We start from the raw sequence: 17,091 nt of genomic DNA on the forward strand, positions 1-17,091 counted from the left end.
GAAGTGGGTAGTAACAAGTTACATTTACTTGAGTAACTTTTTGATTTTTTTTTTTTACTTTTACCACACAATACTTTGTACTTTTACTTGAGTAGACGTGTGAAGACGAAAGGCAACTCTTACTCGCCATTATTGGGCCGCCGCCGCATTCATACATTCGATTTAGCGTCTTTTCACGTTAGCGCTGCACTTGATTGACTGCGCGGGAACTTTTCGGAAGACGCTCGTCATGTGACGTTCACGAACCAATCGAGTCTTTTCAATGCGACGACGGAACCGAATCTTTTGAGAGACCAGTTCAAGCAGTAAAAAAAAAAAAAAAAAGTCATCCGAGACATAAGTATCCTGCTTCGGTACAGGAAGCAAGATTTTGTACTTTGTTCCTCGCCACCAGTGGGAGGCGGACTCGCTGACGGAGCTGAACGCCGCCCGCCGTCGTTAATGGTTTCCCGCATGAATAAAACAGCGAGCCGTGCGGCTTGCAGGCGCGCGCCATCGCCATTTCCTGTCGAGTCAACATAATTGGTCGCAAACTTCGGGTCAACTTCCTCGTCCCGGCTGCACGCGTTATGAGGATGAATAAATAACGACGTATTGTGCCGCCGCCGCCGCCATTTCACACGTGCTCGTTCACGCCACGCTGAGCAGGCCGACGTGTGGAAGCGCAGACAGGAAGTGGACCGGTTAATTGGATGTCGCCATCCCGCGACGTTACTTCTGCTTCCGTGGGACGCGCTAGCTCCGCCCCCCTCGCTGTCAGCCGACCACAACAGGACAGGAGAAACAGCTGTTGGCGGCGGTGGGGGGTCTCCGGGGGTCCACCGGCCCGCCATGAAACATTGCTTGGGGGGGTCACAATTTGGCCAAACGTGGCTCTGCTTGAGACACAATAAGGACAGATAACGATGACGCAGGAAGTGAAGACGAGAACTGAAAACATGAGGAGGCGATGACAGGTCAGGAGGGGACATGAAGTGAAGACGCAGGAAGTGATGAATACGAGCAATTAAGAACGCAGTAATATTAATGAAGCAGCTGACGCATTGTTATTGCTCACATGATTAATGTTCACAATTAAGATGGAGTCAAAAGTTGTGTGCGCGTGCTTGAGCGCGTGCTGATGCTGCTAATTTGATAGGAGGACCCAAGGGGCGGGGCTTGATTCTCGGGAAAAGCCCACGCCTGCCCTGTCTCACACGCGCGCTGGGGGAGAGTGCGCGCGCGCGCGCGTGAGACTTGCAGGCGCGCGAGACAGCTGCAGCGCTCGAGAGGCTGCGGACGAGCGAGAAGAAAGAACGCGAGCAGGCGAGGAACCATGAGGACTCCACTTCTTCTTGTGCTCGGCTTGGCGCTCGCCGCCGCCACTTTTCCCGCGAGCGTCAACATAGGTGAGCTCGCCTCACGCGCGTCCTCGTGTCTTAAGTATCGCAGACATTACAAATCATTGTTCATCATTGGCATCGTAAACTTCATAAACGTCACACATGATTCACGTCATGTGTATGTAGTGTGTGTGCGCGCGTGTGTGTGCGTGCGTGCGCGCGCGTTTGCGTCCCAACATTCCAAAGTGTGTTGGAAGTTCATCACGTGCACGTGAAGCAATCTCACATCATTTCAACTCAAGTTTGCATGTGTGTTTGTGTGTCACATTCTCTGCACGCGCGTGCATGGACGCACATGTGTCAGTATGAGAGTTGTGCATGTGTGAGAAGAACTATTTCAGCATTTTGTATGAGAGTGATTTCGTAGTGTGTGTTTCGGTTGTGAATGCGAGAGCATTTCAGTCATGTGTGTGAGAGTGCTGCAGTAGTGGCGTGAGAGGGTTTAAGTCGTGTGTGCGTGTGTGAGAGAGGTAACAGAATGATGTTGCTGCGTGATTGACAGCTGGGTGACTGTTAGGCGACGTCCAATCACATTCATGATGACAATGTGCCACGATGCTGGCCGCCGTTTGTTGACTTTGGCCCCGCTTTGCATGGCGCCCCCCGCAGGTGGACTTTTCCCGGCCGGATCGCACGAGCAAGAAGTGTTTCGCTTCGCCGTGACTCAACGCGGCGCCGACATACCCAAGTTGTTGCCTCAGATGGACGCCGTTGACACCGGCAGCAGCTTCGCCATGACCTACGCTTGTGAGTGTTCCGCGCACCCGCCCGCCTCTTCGTCTTCGTCGTAAGCGCCAACGTTCTCATGGATTTGTCATCATCATCGCGGGCCTCGCCTTCGTCGTTGGCAGTATCGCTGTCATCGCCGTCATTAACTTCACTGTCATCTTTTGTTTGTTTATCATCTTGATTCTTTGTCATCTTCATCATATTATAATCATCATGATAATCATCATCATCTTCCTCTTCATCATCACATTATCAACTTGTCATCATTACTAGCATCAGCATCCTCATCTTTGTTGTCATTATCATCATCTTCATCATCTTACCATCTTCATCATCACCATTATCATCATCATCATGGTCATCATTGTCATCTTCATCTTCATCATCATCATCATCATCATCAATCATGGTCATCATTGTCATCTTCATCATCTTCATCATCATCATCATTATCATCATCATCATTATCAGCTTATCTTTATCATCACCATTATCATTTTATCTTCATCATCATCATCATCATCAATCATGGTCATCATTGTCATCTTCATCATCATCATCATCATGATCATCATCAATCATGGTCATCATCATCATCTTATTATCATTATCATGATCATCATCATCATCATCAATCATGGTCATCATTGTCATCATTGTCATCTTTATCATCTTCATTATCATCATCATTATCATCATCATCATCATCATCATTATCAGCTTATCTTTATCATCACCATTATCATTTTATCTTCATCATCATCATCATCATCATCATCATCAATCATGGTCATCATTGTCATCTTCATCATCATCATCATCATGATCATCATCAATCATGGTCATCATCTTCATCATCGTCATCATCAATCATGGTCATCATCTTCATCATCGTCATCCCTATTGTCCTTGTCATGACCTTCATTTATCATCATCAGCCACTTTCCACTTTCACCTTCACCCTCATCATCATCATCATCAATCATGGTCATCATTGTCATCTTCATCATCATAATCACATCATCATCATCATCTTATTATCATAGTCATGATCATCATCATCATTATTATCATCTTATCATCATCATCATCATCATCATCACAGTCATCAATTGTGGTCATCATCATCATTTTCATCATCATCATCATCATCATTGTTATCATCATCTTCATCATCGTCATCCCTATTGTCCTTGCCATGACCTTCATTTATCATCATCAGCCACTTTCCACTTTCACCTTCACCCTCATCATCATCATCTTCATCGCCCTGGCATGGAGGAGGGGCTGTGTCCCAAATGGAGGCGTCCACAAAGGTTATGGCGGCGCACTAAAAGGAGCTTTGAAGGCCCGAGGACGTGTGGTTGTTGTTGCAGTCAACAATGCGTTGACCTCCTTTGGATGAGGCGCCAACAAAAGACGGAACCGCAATGAAAAACATCATCACGCACGCGCTCAACACTTCCTGTTCTTTTGATCCACTCCCTAATCTCTTCTTCCTTTGAACTCTTTTGACTTCCTGTTCTGTTTGCACTTCCTGATTTGTTTCGAGTCGCTGTTGCGTTTCTTGTACATCCTGTCCTTTGCGTTCACTTCCTGTCGTCCCGTTCTATTTCCCGTTTTAACTTTTCACCTTACTGTCGCCTGTTTCCACTTCTGGATAGTCATCTCCGTTGTGGCCCCTCCCCCTCGATCTGTCGCCCCCGTGGCGACGGCATCGCTGACGCTTTCTGTCACTTAGCTATAAGGCTTAGCGACAGCGAGCTCGTTAGCATGATAGCCTTGGCCGCGGGGCTAACGGCTATAGTTAGCATGACCGCCGTGGCGTGTTGTTGTTGTTTTTAGCATTTTAGGGTTGACCTCGGTCATGTTTATTTTGAGACACCCGCGACCATGAAGAGCTTAACACTTTTATTTGCTTTAATGCTGATACCATGTGAACTTTGCGTGCGTGCGCTTGCCGTCAGTCTGCTCGCAGTTCGCCAGGGGCGTGCACGCCGTGATGGGCGTCTACGACCAGAGGACCGTCAACATGGTGTCTTCCTTCTGCGGCTCGCTCCACGTCAGCTTCGTCACGTCGTCGTTCCCGGCGCTGGCCGACAGCCCCTTCGTGCTGCAGTTGCGGCCCGGCCTGCAGGAGGCGCTCATGTCGCTGCTGGAGCACTTCGGCTGGCAGCGCTTCGTCTACATGTACGGCGCGCACGCAGGTGACGACACACGCTTGTTTGATGACGTCTCCGTGGCGACCGCGCGGCGTGCTGCTTCACCACGCGCACGCTAAAACGAGCACACGTCACACGGCGATGACGCGATGTGCGACATTGCGGTGCGTTCAGGTGCGTCCGTCCTGAAGAAGGTTCTGGAGCGGGCGGCCGAGCGAGGCTGGCAGGTGACGTCGGTCAACTTGGACTCGCTGAACGAGTCCGGCTTCATCCAGCTGCTGGCTGACCTGGACTTCAAGAAAGAGTTCAACGTGGTTCTGGACTGCGAATGGGACCGCCTCAACGCCATCCTGGGCCTGGTGCGTGCTGTCCTCCTCGCCGGCCGGCGCCGCTCACTCTTCCGGCCGTTTCTTCTACCTTACTGAGGAGCCGCCATTTTGTTTGGTTCCGTCAGATTTCAGCACAGAGAAGGAACCTGAAGAACTATCAATACATCCTCCTTAACATGGTAAGCACTTTTATACGCACTCGACACAAATACTTACTTATTGTTTACTTCTATACTTTCCTGTACGTGAACATTCTATTTGTCTTTGTACAATTCTTCTCTTTTTTTTAAATACGATGTTTCTCACATTTTCTACTTCCAGATTGTATCGTTCTACCTTTTTTGTCTCGTTTCTATGCTTGTCGAATACCTCTAAATTGTGAAGTTGACCATTCTATACTTTTGGATCTCGATTTCTAGACTTTTATGTATCTTACACAAAGTATATTTCAATAATATATCAATCGAGATTCTGTGCAGTAATACGATATGCAAATGTGTATCTTGTGTGTGCGTGAGGGCTTTGTGGAGCTGAACCTGACGGAGTTCCGCGCGCTGTCCCCCAACGTGACGGGTTTCCAGCTGGTCAACTGGTCCGACGCAGCCGTGCTGAGGGTCCAGCAGGACTGGATCAACTTTGACCCCAAAGACGGCAAGGCTGCGCGGCGCGCCCTGCGGGTACGAGCCGACGCCGACGCCAACGCCACTTCCGGTTTTGCTGGCCGCGGCCTTTTTATTTTTATTTTTTATTATTATTTTTTAAATTATTATTATTATTTTTTATTATTATTATTTTTATTATTATTATTTTTATTTTTATTTTTTCTTTTCTCTTAACGACGGCGGCCGTCCGCTCTGATTGGTCAGTACGCAGGCGCGCTGACCTATGACGGCGTCAGCGTGGTGTCGGCGGCCTTTCAGAACCTCCGGCGCCAGCGCATCGACGTCTCTCGCCGCGGGAACGCCGGAGAGTGTCTGGGGAACCCCCCCGCGCCCTGGGGGCAGGGCATCGACATCCAGAGGGCGCTGCAGCAGGTCACATGCACGCATGCATAAACATACGCGGATATGCACGCGCACACGCACTCATCCTTTGTGTGTGCGCGCGCGTTTGTGTGTGTGTGTAGGTGCGCCTCGATGGTCTGACGGGCCGCATTCAGTTTGATGAGCGAGGACATCGGACCAACTTTACGCTCACAGTAATGGAACTGAGCCGCACTGGACCCAGGAAGGTGCGTGCGCGCGCGTGAGACTGTGTGATGATTTGTTAGTGTGTGAGTGTATACGTGCGCGCGCGTGTGTGTGTGATGTTGCTTGCGTGGGCTCATTTGTCTCTGCGTGTTGGCTTGCGCGCGCGTGTGTGCGCGCGCGATATCCAGGTGGGCGTGTGGAGCGAGCAGAGGGGCTACATAAACACGGCCCGATACAGGCCCACCCAGGAGGAGTTCTACGGACTGCAGAACCGCACTTACGTCGTCACCACCATCCTGGTGAGACCACGCCCCCTCACCCTCCCTCCCTGAGCAGTCCAGTCTCACCCGCTTCTGCAATGTCTCCTCATGAAGCACTATTTTGCAGCCTGATTCTTAGCAGTGTGTCCCAATGGAGCATTTTCTGGCAGTCGGCTCCTAGGTAGCAGTGTTTCTGAATGGAGCACTTTTTGGCAACTGTGTGTCCCAATGGATCACTTTTTGGCAGCCTTTTCCTCGAGAAGCTGTTTAACATCGTTATGCTCAAGAGGACAGGCCCGGCCAAAGTGCAGTGTCATTTTTTTGAGGTAGCGGCGAGCCAACCGGATGGCTTGGCGGACGTCAACACGATGATGTCCGCACAGATGAGGTCACGTGTCAAAGGGGGCGGGTCTTGTCCTTCCAGGAAGCGCCCTACATGATGCTGAAGAAGAACCACGAGCAGCTGGTGGGAAACGACAAGTACGAAGGTTACTGCGCCGAGCTGGCCGCCGAGATCGCCAAGCACGTGGGCTTCGCTTACCGGCTGGAGCTGGTGGGCGACGGCAAGTACGGCGCCCGGGACTCCGGCAGCAAAATGTGGAACGGCATGGTGGGAGAGCTGGTCTACGGGGTGAGTGAGGAGATGCCAACTTGTGAACGTGAATCAAAAACGTTCATCGGTGGCAGTGAAAACATCGGTTTTCTTCATGTGTTTATAACTCTATGATGCTGCCCCCCGGTGGCCAAATCGCACACAACAACGGGTGTGGCAAGTCATGAATCATGATTAATATTGTTAATTCATTCCATATCCTAAATGATCTTTTCCTTATGTTAATAAAGGAAAACAGTCACTCTATAATATTCAGTTTCATAATAACAGCATGTAAATCATGATTATGCACGATCTGGTGTGCCCACTTTGGCCACCAGGGGCAGTACTGTGTCATGCAAACACGAATGAAGAAGAATAGACGACAACTTGCTGCCGAATCTTTTTTGGGTCACAAACGTATGCCTGTGAATATTTTTATAAAGTCTGTCTACATGTTTTGTTGGACTAAATTTGTGTTCAAATATCTTTTATTTAAAAGTATAAATATATGGATGCTAAACGTTAGCATGTGACCGACATTTTCCAATTTGTGTTAGCATTGAGGATCTTAAGCTTCACGGGCTCGCTAATCAGCGCTGGTTTGTCGGCGCAGAAGGCGGACGTGGCGGTGGCGCCGCTGACCATCACGCTGGTGCGCGAGCAGGTGATCGACTTCACCAAACCTTTCATGTCGCTCGGCATCTCCATCATGATCAAGAAGCCCACCAAGTCCAAACCCGGCGTCTTCTCCTTCCTGGACCCGCTGGCCTACGAGATCTGGATGTGCATCGTCTTCGCCTACATCGGCGTCAGCGTGGTGCTCTTCCTGGTGAGGCCCCGCCCACGCGCGGTCACGCAAAGGCGCTTTGATGCGATCGGTTGCCCACGTGACAGGTGAGCCGCTTCAGTCCTTACGAGTGGAAGAAGAACGAGGAGGAGGAGGAGGAAGATGAGGATGAAGCTCCGCCCACCTCTTCCAAACACGCTGCAGGTACGACGGCGTTGTTGTCGTCGTCTTCATCGTCCTTCTTGGCATCATTATCATCATCATCGTCGCCATCAATCATATAACCTTCATCATCGTCATCGCCGTCGTCGTCGCTGTCGCGGTTGATGTCCGGCGCCGGCGTGTGACGTGAGCCGGCTGTCGGTGTCCACTTCCCGCCCGCCAGGACGTCAGCTTCCCGCGCCGCTGCACAACCAGCAGCCTCCCAAAGACAAAGACAACGAGAGTCCGGAACACACCAACGACTTCGGCATCTTCAACTCTCTGTGGTTCTCCTTGGGCGCCTTCATGCAACAAGGATGCGACATCTCGCCCAGGTCCGACGCCACCCGCCGCCGCCGCCCGCCGCCGCCGCCCGCCGTCAAGGTGACGTGACACGTTTGCTCGGCGCAGGTCCCTGTCGGGCCGCATCGTGGGCGGCGTGTGGTGGTTCTTCACGCTGATCATCATCTCGTCCTACACGGCCAACCTGGCCGCCTTCCTGACGGTGGAGCGCATGGTGTCGCCCATCGAGAACGCCGAAGAGCTCGCCAAGCAGAGCGAGATCGCTTACGGCACCCTGGATGGCGGCTCCACCAAAGAGTTCTTCAGGGTCAGCGGCGCTTCCTTTTCGTCCTCCTCTTCCTGTTTGAAGACGAAATCTGTCCTATGTGAAGCACTTTTGTCCTCATCTTCCGTCAGAGGTCCAAGATCGGCGTGTTCGAGAAGATGTGGTCGTACATGCGCGGCGCCGACCCGTCCGTCTTCGTCAAGAACACGGACGAGGGCGTGAGCCGCGTGCGCAAGTCCAAGGGCAAGTACGCCTACCTGCTGGAGTCGTCCATGAACGAGTACATTGAGCAGCGCGCGCCCTGCGACACCATCAAAGTGGGCGGCAACCTCGACTCCAAAGGCTACGGCGTGGCCACGCCCAAAGGATCGCACCTCAGGTACGTGCCTTGCATCCTTAGCCTGCTTAGCATCTTTTGTCTGGTTAACATCGTCTCAGTGGCGTTGTTAGCCTTGTTAGCTTCTTAGCTTCGCAAAGTTTTTTGCCTCGTTAGCTTCTTTGCGTCAATACCCTTGTTAGCCTCATTAGCATCGTAATCCTCGTTCACCTCATGAGCATTTTTAGCCTCATTAGATTTGTTAGCATTGTTAGCCACTCACAAGTGAGTGCTCATCACTGCGGTGAGCAATGCGTTAACAAGTTCGATTTAAACTGCATGTTATTACATATGTTATGAAATGTTATAACAATGTGTTAAGCGTGTTATGATAATGACGTGTTACTGTATGCAAATTGTTTCTCTGATGAGATACTACATTTATTAAGTGTTATAACAACATGTTATTAGGGTGTTATTACATGCTTTTATGGGTTATCAAGCATTGATGCGCTATCAACTTGTTATGACATGCTATTGGCATGTTGTTATTACAACGTGTTCTTATGACATGTTCCTACGACGTGATAGTACCACCTATCGTGTATTATCGTGGCGTGTTAACATATGTTATTACGCATTAATATGTGTTATTACATGTTAGTTAGTGAAATCACTGTGCACGCTTTTATGTATATCATGTTTGTGTGCATGTGTGTTTTTGTCTCACGTCTGCCTCTCTCTTCTGTCCGTCTGTTTGTCTTTCTGTCTGTCTGATGTCCATGACTCCGCCCCCCCCAGTGCGTCCGTCTGCTCATCTGCGCGTCAGCCAATCGCAGCTGCCGACAGCTGACGCCTTGTAACGCTTTGGTCAGTGACGCCACTTGGCTTAGCGACGTGCTGGCTTAGCGACATGTACTAGTAGCACATGTCCCGTAGCACGACGCGGCATCAACCGCATGTTGCCTAGCAACTATCACTCACGGCATCCCAAAATAAGACGATAAAAAAAGAAGAAAAAAAAAGAAAAAGAAACGCGAGGTGGTTTTCGATCTTCTTTTTCTTCTTGTTCTTCAGCCAGCATGCGATTGTTCACTTCGCTCATTTGTGCTTTTGTCCACATGACGCACGACTCAGCACTTTTACTACAACAACGGGGAGGACAATTTGGGTTCCAGTTGCCTAGCAACATGTCTCTGCGCGTGTGCACAACACACACACACACACACACACAAGCCATTTAGAGTGTAAATGTTTTATGTGTGTGTTCACACGTGTGTGTGTTTTGTGTATACGTTTTTGTGTGTATATTTTGGAGGTTGTGTTTTTTATGTATTTTTTCATTTGGGTTTTTGAGCGCGTCTGTGTGTGTTTGAGGGCAAAGGTCGGAGCGAGAGAAAGTACTAACCCCGCCCACTTTTGAATCACTTCCTGTTTGTTGACGTGTTGTCGTTTGTGTTGAAGTGACATCAGGTGTGTGCGTGTATGTTTGCCATTTAAAAGCGTCGCATTGAAAGGAACGCCGGCGATGGCGGCGGCGCGTGTGTTACGCGGCGGGCGTGGCGGGTTTTGGGGCGGGCGTGGCGGCTAACATAAGATAACAAAGCGGTGTCGGGCGTTGGTCTGGCGACTGTTGATGTTATGTTATGTTGCATGTTAGAATTCCGGTGAACCTGGCCGTGCTCAAGCTCAATGAGCAGGCCGTGTTAGACAAGTTGAAGAACAAGTGGTGGTACGACAAAGGTCAATGTGGACACAAGGACGCCGGGAGGAAGGTCAGTTAGAGGTCGCTTGGACACACCCACCGCAACCTCCCCCCCAACCCCTCTGCTAGCGCCTGCGACAAACCCCCATCCTCCTCATTTCCGTTCCTTCTTGCTTGACAATTTTTTCACAATTATGTTTTTTAGGGTGTTGATTTTTCTTGTATTTTCTGCATATTTTCTTGTTGTTTTTTGTCCTTTTCTGTTGAGTTTCCTTTTGTTTTTTTGCTTTATTTTTTTCCCATGATTACTTCTGGGTTTTCTTTTTTTCTTTCTTTGATCCTTTTTTGGGGACTGTTTCAGCCGCTTTCATTTTTCATTTTTTGGTTGGTCTTTAATGATTTTCCATTTTGATTTTTGTCATTTTTTGTTCTAATAGGTTTTTTTTGTTTTGTTATTTGTGTACAGTATTTCTTTTTCCGAGGAGCATGAGTCCAGCATGATGAGTCCAGCAACCTGCAGAGCCCCGCCCACAATGAAATGTAACCTTTGACATCCTCTTGTGGACTCTCCCACCTCTTGAACCATTCCGTTTTGATGTCAAAGGTCACGTTTTTGCGACACCAAACAACAATGCTTCTGTCTCCAATCTGTCACAATTTCCACGTAACTTTACTATTAACTTCCTGTTAACTTTGTCTTAACTTATTGTGAACTTTACGTTAACTTCCTATTGACTTTTCCTTAACATCCTTTTAACTTCCTGTTCGTTTGCTTGTAACTTCTTGTTAATTTATTTTTGACTTCCTGTTATTTTTGTCTAAACTTTTTGAGTTTACGTTAACTTCCTCTTAATTTAATATTAAACTGCTGTTAACATCCTGTTGTTTTCTGGTTAGCTTCCTGTTCATTTCTTTCGAACTTGAACTTTTGTAAACTCCCTGTTCTGGTCCTCCAGCTTCTTGTTCATTACCGATTTCTGCCAAACGCTTCTGAATGTTCAGTAAGTGTTCTTTTTGTTGTTATTATCGTTCAATGCGCATTTAAAACTTACTGGAATGTCTGACTTATGTGACTTGACGTGTCAATCTACGGGACATTTTGGAGAGAAAAGCATCGTGAACTCGCAAGCCCCGCCCACTCTGGCAGCTGCATGCAAATGAGGCCATGTAACGTCACAAACATGGTTAACCCTTTTGAAAAATTTACGTTTTTTAAGAAACTTGATGGAAACTCATAAGCTTTTTAAGAAACTGAAGACATTTTACTAACCTTTTAAGCTTAAAAAAAAAAAACGAGACAGATGTCTTTACAGGAATTTGTATTTTTGTTGAAGTTTATTAAGAAATGTGTTTGGGTTAAAAAAAATTTTTTTTATTAAAAAATAAAGAAAAAGCGTTGGAATTGCTTTCCTATGAAGTTTCTTAAAATGTAGCTTTTTTTTAAGAAACCTAACTTTTAATTAAGGCAATTTCTAAGTAGTTTTATTTTTATTATGAAAACTTTTTTTAATGTTTAAAACTGACATTATTTAAACTCGAAGAAAATTTTATTTTCATTACAATTCTATAAATAAAAAGTTTGAAGCTTGAATTTTGTTTACATTATCCTTTTAATAAGAAAATTTTCCAGAAGCTTTGAGCGTTTTTTTTTTTAAAGTTTAGTATTTATATATACATATATTTCTATGCATACACTTGTCTATTAAAAGCACATTTTCTTAAGTAAATCTAAATTTTTTTTATTTAAAAATCTTTAAGAAGATTATATTTATGAAATGTACCAGTTTTAAAATGTCGTTTTAATTTTTTTTAATTGCTTCTTACATTTTTTTGAAGGTATTTTACATGTTTTTAGAGTTTTTTCCCCCAGAATATTTAATTCCACCCCCACCACCCTCTAAGAAATATTTAGTTTTATAAATGTTTTCAAATGGAAACTTAAGATTTCTCAACTGAAAATACATTTTCTTGAATCAATTTGTTTGTAGCATTTCTTTAGGAAACGAAAGTTTTGTCAGAAGCTTGGAGTATTTCTTCTTTAAGGAAATATACGTTTTAATTTTTAATTCTTTCAGTTTTACATAATCTCTTTTAAAAACGTTTTCAAAATAGTTTCCTTTTTTTTTTTTTTAAAGAACATCTTATTATTTTTTTAAATTAAAGTAACTTTTTCCAACCCCCCCGTAATGCCTGATGTCTCTAACCAACGCACACGCCCTCCTGTTGGACACGCCCCCTGCCCGTTAGTGTTACGACTATACTTCCCATCAGCCTCTGCTGCGTTACCGCGGCGACACAGACAACTTGTTGGATTCGACTTTAGGAGTCCAATGTCATGATGGGAATTGTAGTTCTTTGTAGTCCGCGTGCATCCTGCGCCTTTCGATAGCGCAAAAGCTTAAAAGAAAACGCGTGACAGCTGCCTGGCTGCGGGTGTACGGGATTGGCTGTCATCTCTTGACCCCGCCCCCTCCATGCGCTTTTGATAGGACAAGACAAGCGCTTTGAGTCTGAGCAACGTGGCGGGAATCTTCTACATCCTGATTGGCGGACTGGGCGTGGCCATGATGGTGGCGCTGCTGGACTTCTGCTACAAGTCGCGGCTGGAGTCGCGCAGAATGAAGGTGAGCTCGACGAGAAAGTCCACAATTGGACATTGAGAGGAGCAAATGAAGGAAATGGGGACTTGTTTGCACCAATTTGCTTGATGGCTGCTTTTGGAGGAGGCAAGAACAACTTCAGAAGTGTATGTAGTATCGTGAGACGTGTCCCTGACGTCCTTCTCTCTGATTGGACGCTCCCTCAGGAGTTGATCGACGCCGCCATGCTGAGCAGCAGCCTGGGCGGGGCCTTGAGCCTGGCGGGGGGCGGGGCCCTGAGCCGAGCGGGCGAGAACAGCGGTGCGGTGGCGCAGGAATTGGCTCGGGCAAGCGCGCCCGGTTTGGTGTACGTGAGCAAAGCGGCTGGACTGGGGCTGCCCTCCAACCTCATGTGACCGCGCCTCATCGGACCGGCGCTCCCGTCGGTCAGCCGCCGGGTGCAGAGATGAACTGAGTGCACCTGAACGCGTCGGGCGGCTGAAGCTCAGCAACACAAAACGTCTTCTACTACCACTTTTACTACTACTTGTTTTTGAGCCTGCCCTGTTGTTTGGAAGCTAATTAGCATATTGACTCATGTAGCATCACTTCGTTAGCTTGCTCGTTGAACACAAATAAAAACAAATACAAAATGGAGCCCTATTCGATGGTGATGATGATATTGATTGTCTTGATTAGGATGAAGATGATGTTGACGATTATAATGATTTTGATAGTAAAGATGGCGATGATTATGTATATGATCATTATGAAGACTATTAGGATGATGACGATTGTGATGATGCTGAAGATGGTGATGATTTTGATGACGATGATTATGATTATGATCATTATGACGATAATGGTGATGATGATGAATATAATAATTGAAGATGATGATGATTCACGTGAGCATGAGGAAGATGATTGACAGTTGTTTTTGTGACTGGCGACCAGTCCATGCTAGTTGTGTCAAAACATGAAAGAGTTGAACGATGACAAAGCGTATGGCGTCGATGTCATCGCCGCTGTAACCGGGTGACATCAGCTGATGATGAAGAGGCCTCGCTCGGCCACTGGGGGGCGCCCGTCTGCCGCCCTGCTGTCGACCAGCCTGCGTTTGTCCTCTTTTTTAGCCCCGCCTCCTCCCGTTGACGCTTCCTCCATAAGTTCCTCCGCCCGCTCGGGCCGAGCCGTCCGATGGGTCAGCTGCGGCATCGTGACCTGTCACATCGCACATGCAGATTGTAGCGCTTCCCGGGCGTCCAATCGGCATCCGACGATGTACAGGCGGCGTGATACCTGCGTGTCTTTGAAGAGCTGCAGCATGGCCACGCCTACCACCATAACCAAAAAGGCGCCAACGGCCGAGACGGCTTCCGTGGCGGCCATCTTGCGCCACTCGCCAAAGAGCACCGCGGACGTGACGAGGACGACCGACGTGAAAAGCACATAGTACACCGGATACACCAGCAGGGGGCCGAACGTGTCCAACGACTTGTTCAGGAAGTGAACCTGCACGCGCACATGCAAACATTAACACGCGCACGCTTTGTAGGTTTTGGCTTGTTGCGATGAGGGGCGGAGCCAAGCACCTGCACGGTCACGGAGATGATGAGCGTGGCTAACAGTAGCCAGGTGAGCGGACCGGATAGCACGGTGACATCGCGGAGCGCTGCGGAGCAAAAAAAATACAAATGTCAACATGGTGGCGTGCGTGCGTGCATGCGCGCATCTGACCGCTTGGGATGGCGATGGCGAGCCCCTTGACGCTGGACACGGTGAAGGCGCCCAGCAGGGAGCAGACAGCCACGTCGGGCAGCAGGTTGGCGCGCCACACGCCGGGACGCCAGCACGACGCGCACACCAGGACCGCACATGCCAGCAACACGCACGACATATATGCCGCAAAACCTGCCGCGGACACACGGCATGTCACAGTAGATAACAAGCCTGCTAGCTTCATGCTAACGTATGATCCAAAACGATGAGCATTTTCGAACAAGCGTGAGATTAGCACACGCTAAGTGGCAACACACAAAACTGAGGGTACTTTTTTTGCACTCACACATTCAAACATGGTCTCCCGGGCGGGGAAGCGAACCCGCACCAACCTGCATCGTGGGCAAGTGACGGTACCACACCGCCACCTGGAGCCCAAAAAACTCACCTGGCTGCACCATCTTGTGGCTCATTTCCTCGAGTGATGTCACTTCCTGTTCCTGAGGGGCATGGATCACCAGCAAGACGCCTCCCAGCATGCACAGCACGCAGCCCAGCTTGCCCGCAACGTTCAGCGCCTCCCCCAGCAAGTAGGATGACAAAATGGCGCTGTATACACACGCACGTACACACACGCACACACACACACGGTCACTGCGTGTTGAGTGCGCGTACGTGCACATGTGAGTCTTGTGCTACCTGAAGAGCACGCTGAGGGCGCCCAGCGGCGTGACCAGCGTGGCTGAAGCGTACATGTAGGCGGCAAAGTTACACGCCTCTCCAGCGCCCACTGCAGGAGCACACGCGCAACAACAACAACATTTGCCTGTGCGACAAGCGAGGCTAACGACTTCTTGTTTGCGCTAAGCTAGCGTCGAAGTCAGTCTTACTCGTCAGAAGGCCGCTCCACCACAAGCAGTCCTTCAGGTAGCCGTGACCTCCATCGCCTACGCGCGCGCGCACACACACACGCACGCATACAGTTCACCATCGTGTGTGTGTGTGTGTGTGTGTCATGTCAATTTTCAGCATTCACCTGCTCTGGTTTGTCCTCCGCTGGCCAATCGGAGAAGAGCTTTCTTCTTAAGAATGACACTCCCGCCAATCAAGATGGCGGAGAGCAGGGCCAGGGTTAGCCCCGCCCACTGGCTGTAGACAACGGCAACGGGAACTTCTGGATGACAAAAAACACACACACACATGAAAACCCACAACTCTGACGATGATGTCACATGACAACACTATGACATCACAAAACATGATGCTAGGGCTGTCGCTATTGAATATTTATAGGATTATTTCATTGATGATTCTATAAATTAATAGAATAATCAGATGAAATTTTATTTTGCATTATGTATGACAAAACCATTTTTTTTCCTGATGACTTTGTATCAGCCAATGATTGTTGTTTAGTTGCAAATGGGTTGTTTTGAAAAGAATAACCAAAAAGATAAATATTATTTGATTGGTAGAATACTAGTGGAATAATTTAATAACTGATTAGTTCTTGATTAATCGATAAATCGCATGACACTATTAAGATGCCGTATGACACGTTGACGATATATCACATGATGACGTCACAATTTGGTGATGTCATATGACACCATAACAATGAGGGTGTCACATGTCGCTGTGGCAATGACATCATCATCCTGGTGTCATCATCAACGTCCATGACGTCACATGACAACACGATGATGATGATGATGACGTAATGGTAAATCCCACCACAATTGATACAATCGTGACCTTTGCCCACACAAAAAGCCACGAGTGTCTTGTCTTCGGACGGACCAGTTTGACAAGTGGGGTCGAGAATCGTGTTGACACAGTAAACACGCTCTCACGTCGCCTCCTTCCACAAACAACGAGCACATTACACGACAGACGTCTGAAAATTAAAGTTTAGAAAAAGAAAATAATATTTTTGTTGCTCACCTTGCTCTGAACAATACAATCAGCAGGGCTTTTAAAAGAGTCGCAGCACACAAGTGTCGTGACGTCATCATCGGTCAAACAAACACGTGTTAATCGCAATAGCTCGCGAATATGATTTTGATATTGATGAATTATTGAGAACAAAACCCTCACCGCGTCCGCACGAGGCGTTGAGCACGCGCATCTTTCCAGCCGCAAGAATCAAAAGCCGGCATGCGCACTGAGCGGCTCGTCCCGGCAGGTAAGCACGTTGCCACGCCCTCCTCCAGTGACGACACTGGCCGGTGAACATTGACGCCAACAAGTGGTTCGGGTTGAATGACATCACGGAAGCTCACGAAACATGGACAGCCCTGGAAAAGCAATAGAAAACAAACGTTGAAAGTTTTTTTTTTGTTTTATCTCTCCGAGTCGTCTTGAGTCTGAAATGTCAGAGCCGTATACGCGAAACGTGGAGTAAAAAGTGTAGTAAGGAATGTGTGCCATCTGTTGGTGGTTTGAGAGAACTCCGGCTGCTGGAGTCGCGCGAGACCCGGTTTAAACCTCGCATGTTTTTATTTTATTTTATTTTTTTTAAAGGATTTTATGCCCGTTACTCTGTCACAGTTTGCGCGAGTAGGTC

The 17,091-nt window shown here is 48.0% G+C and overlaps 2 protein-coding genes across 8 annotated transcripts; one reads left to right on the forward strand and one right to left on the reverse strand.

Moving 5' to 3' along the window:
• The first annotated feature begins 500 nt into the window (after nucleotides 1-500).
• On the forward strand, nucleotides 501-13,466 carry LOC147161247 (glutamate receptor 1-like). 6 transcript variants are annotated; one of them, XR_015097352.1, is made up of 18 exons: nucleotides 501-1,388; nucleotides 1,992-2,129; nucleotides 4,079-4,318; nucleotides 4,448-4,632; nucleotides 4,728-4,781; nucleotides 5,121-5,279; nucleotides 5,469-5,636; nucleotides 5,729-5,833; nucleotides 5,981-6,091; nucleotides 6,477-6,683; nucleotides 7,261-7,476; nucleotides 7,542-7,638; nucleotides 7,820-7,970; nucleotides 8,047-8,245; nucleotides 8,335-8,582; nucleotides 10,180-10,294; nucleotides 12,714-12,950; nucleotides 13,031-13,175. XR_015097352.1 is itself a non-coding variant. In XM_086097889.1 (18 exons), exons 1-18 carry the CDS (start codon nucleotides 1,316-1,318, stop codon nucleotides 13,217-13,219), a joined length of 2,835 nt encoding a protein of 944 aa, XP_085954015.1. In that variant the 5' UTR covers nucleotides 501-1,315; the 3' UTR covers nucleotides 13,220-13,466. The 6 variants fall into 6 exon arrangements, 4 of the variants coding, with proteins under 4 accessions (XP_085954015.1, XP_085954013.1, XP_085954014.1 ...); XM_086097889.1 differs by having other exon boundaries at nucleotides 7,542-7,651; nucleotides 7,788-7,970; nucleotides 12,714-12,848; nucleotides 13,031-13,466; XM_086097886.1 differs by having other exon boundaries at nucleotides 504-1,388; nucleotides 12,714-12,848; nucleotides 13,031-13,466.
• Nucleotides 12,558-16,885, reverse strand: LOC147161248 (magnesium transporter NIPA2-like). Of its 2 annotated transcripts, XM_086097890.1 has the most exons (9): nucleotides 16,623-16,876; nucleotides 15,562-15,699; nucleotides 15,416-15,472; nucleotides 15,225-15,315; nucleotides 14,974-15,134; nucleotides 14,544-14,717; nucleotides 14,399-14,478; nucleotides 14,106-14,318; nucleotides 12,558-14,027 (listed from the first exon to the last, which is right to left on the reverse strand). In XM_086097890.1, the coding sequence occupies exons 1-9, from the start codon at nucleotides 16,792-16,794 to the stop codon at nucleotides 13,848-13,850; spliced, it is 1,266 nt and encodes a 421-aa protein (XP_085954016.1). In that variant the 5' UTR covers nucleotides 16,795-16,876; the 3' UTR covers nucleotides 12,558-13,847. The 2 variants fall into 2 exon arrangements, with proteins under 2 accessions (XP_085954016.1, XP_085954017.1); XM_086097891.1 differs by lacking the exon at nucleotides 14,544-14,717 and having other exon boundaries at nucleotides 16,623-16,885.
• Nucleotides 16,886-17,091: the final 206 nt, after the last annotated feature.

The sequence above is a fragment of the Leptonotus elevatus genome, chromosome 16, assembly GCF_054856555.1.
Source record: "Leptonotus elevatus isolate MCC_2025b chromosome 16, RoL_Lele_1.0, whole genome shotgun sequence".
NCBI lineage: Eukaryota > Metazoa > Chordata > Actinopteri > Syngnathiformes > Syngnathidae > Leptonotus > Leptonotus elevatus.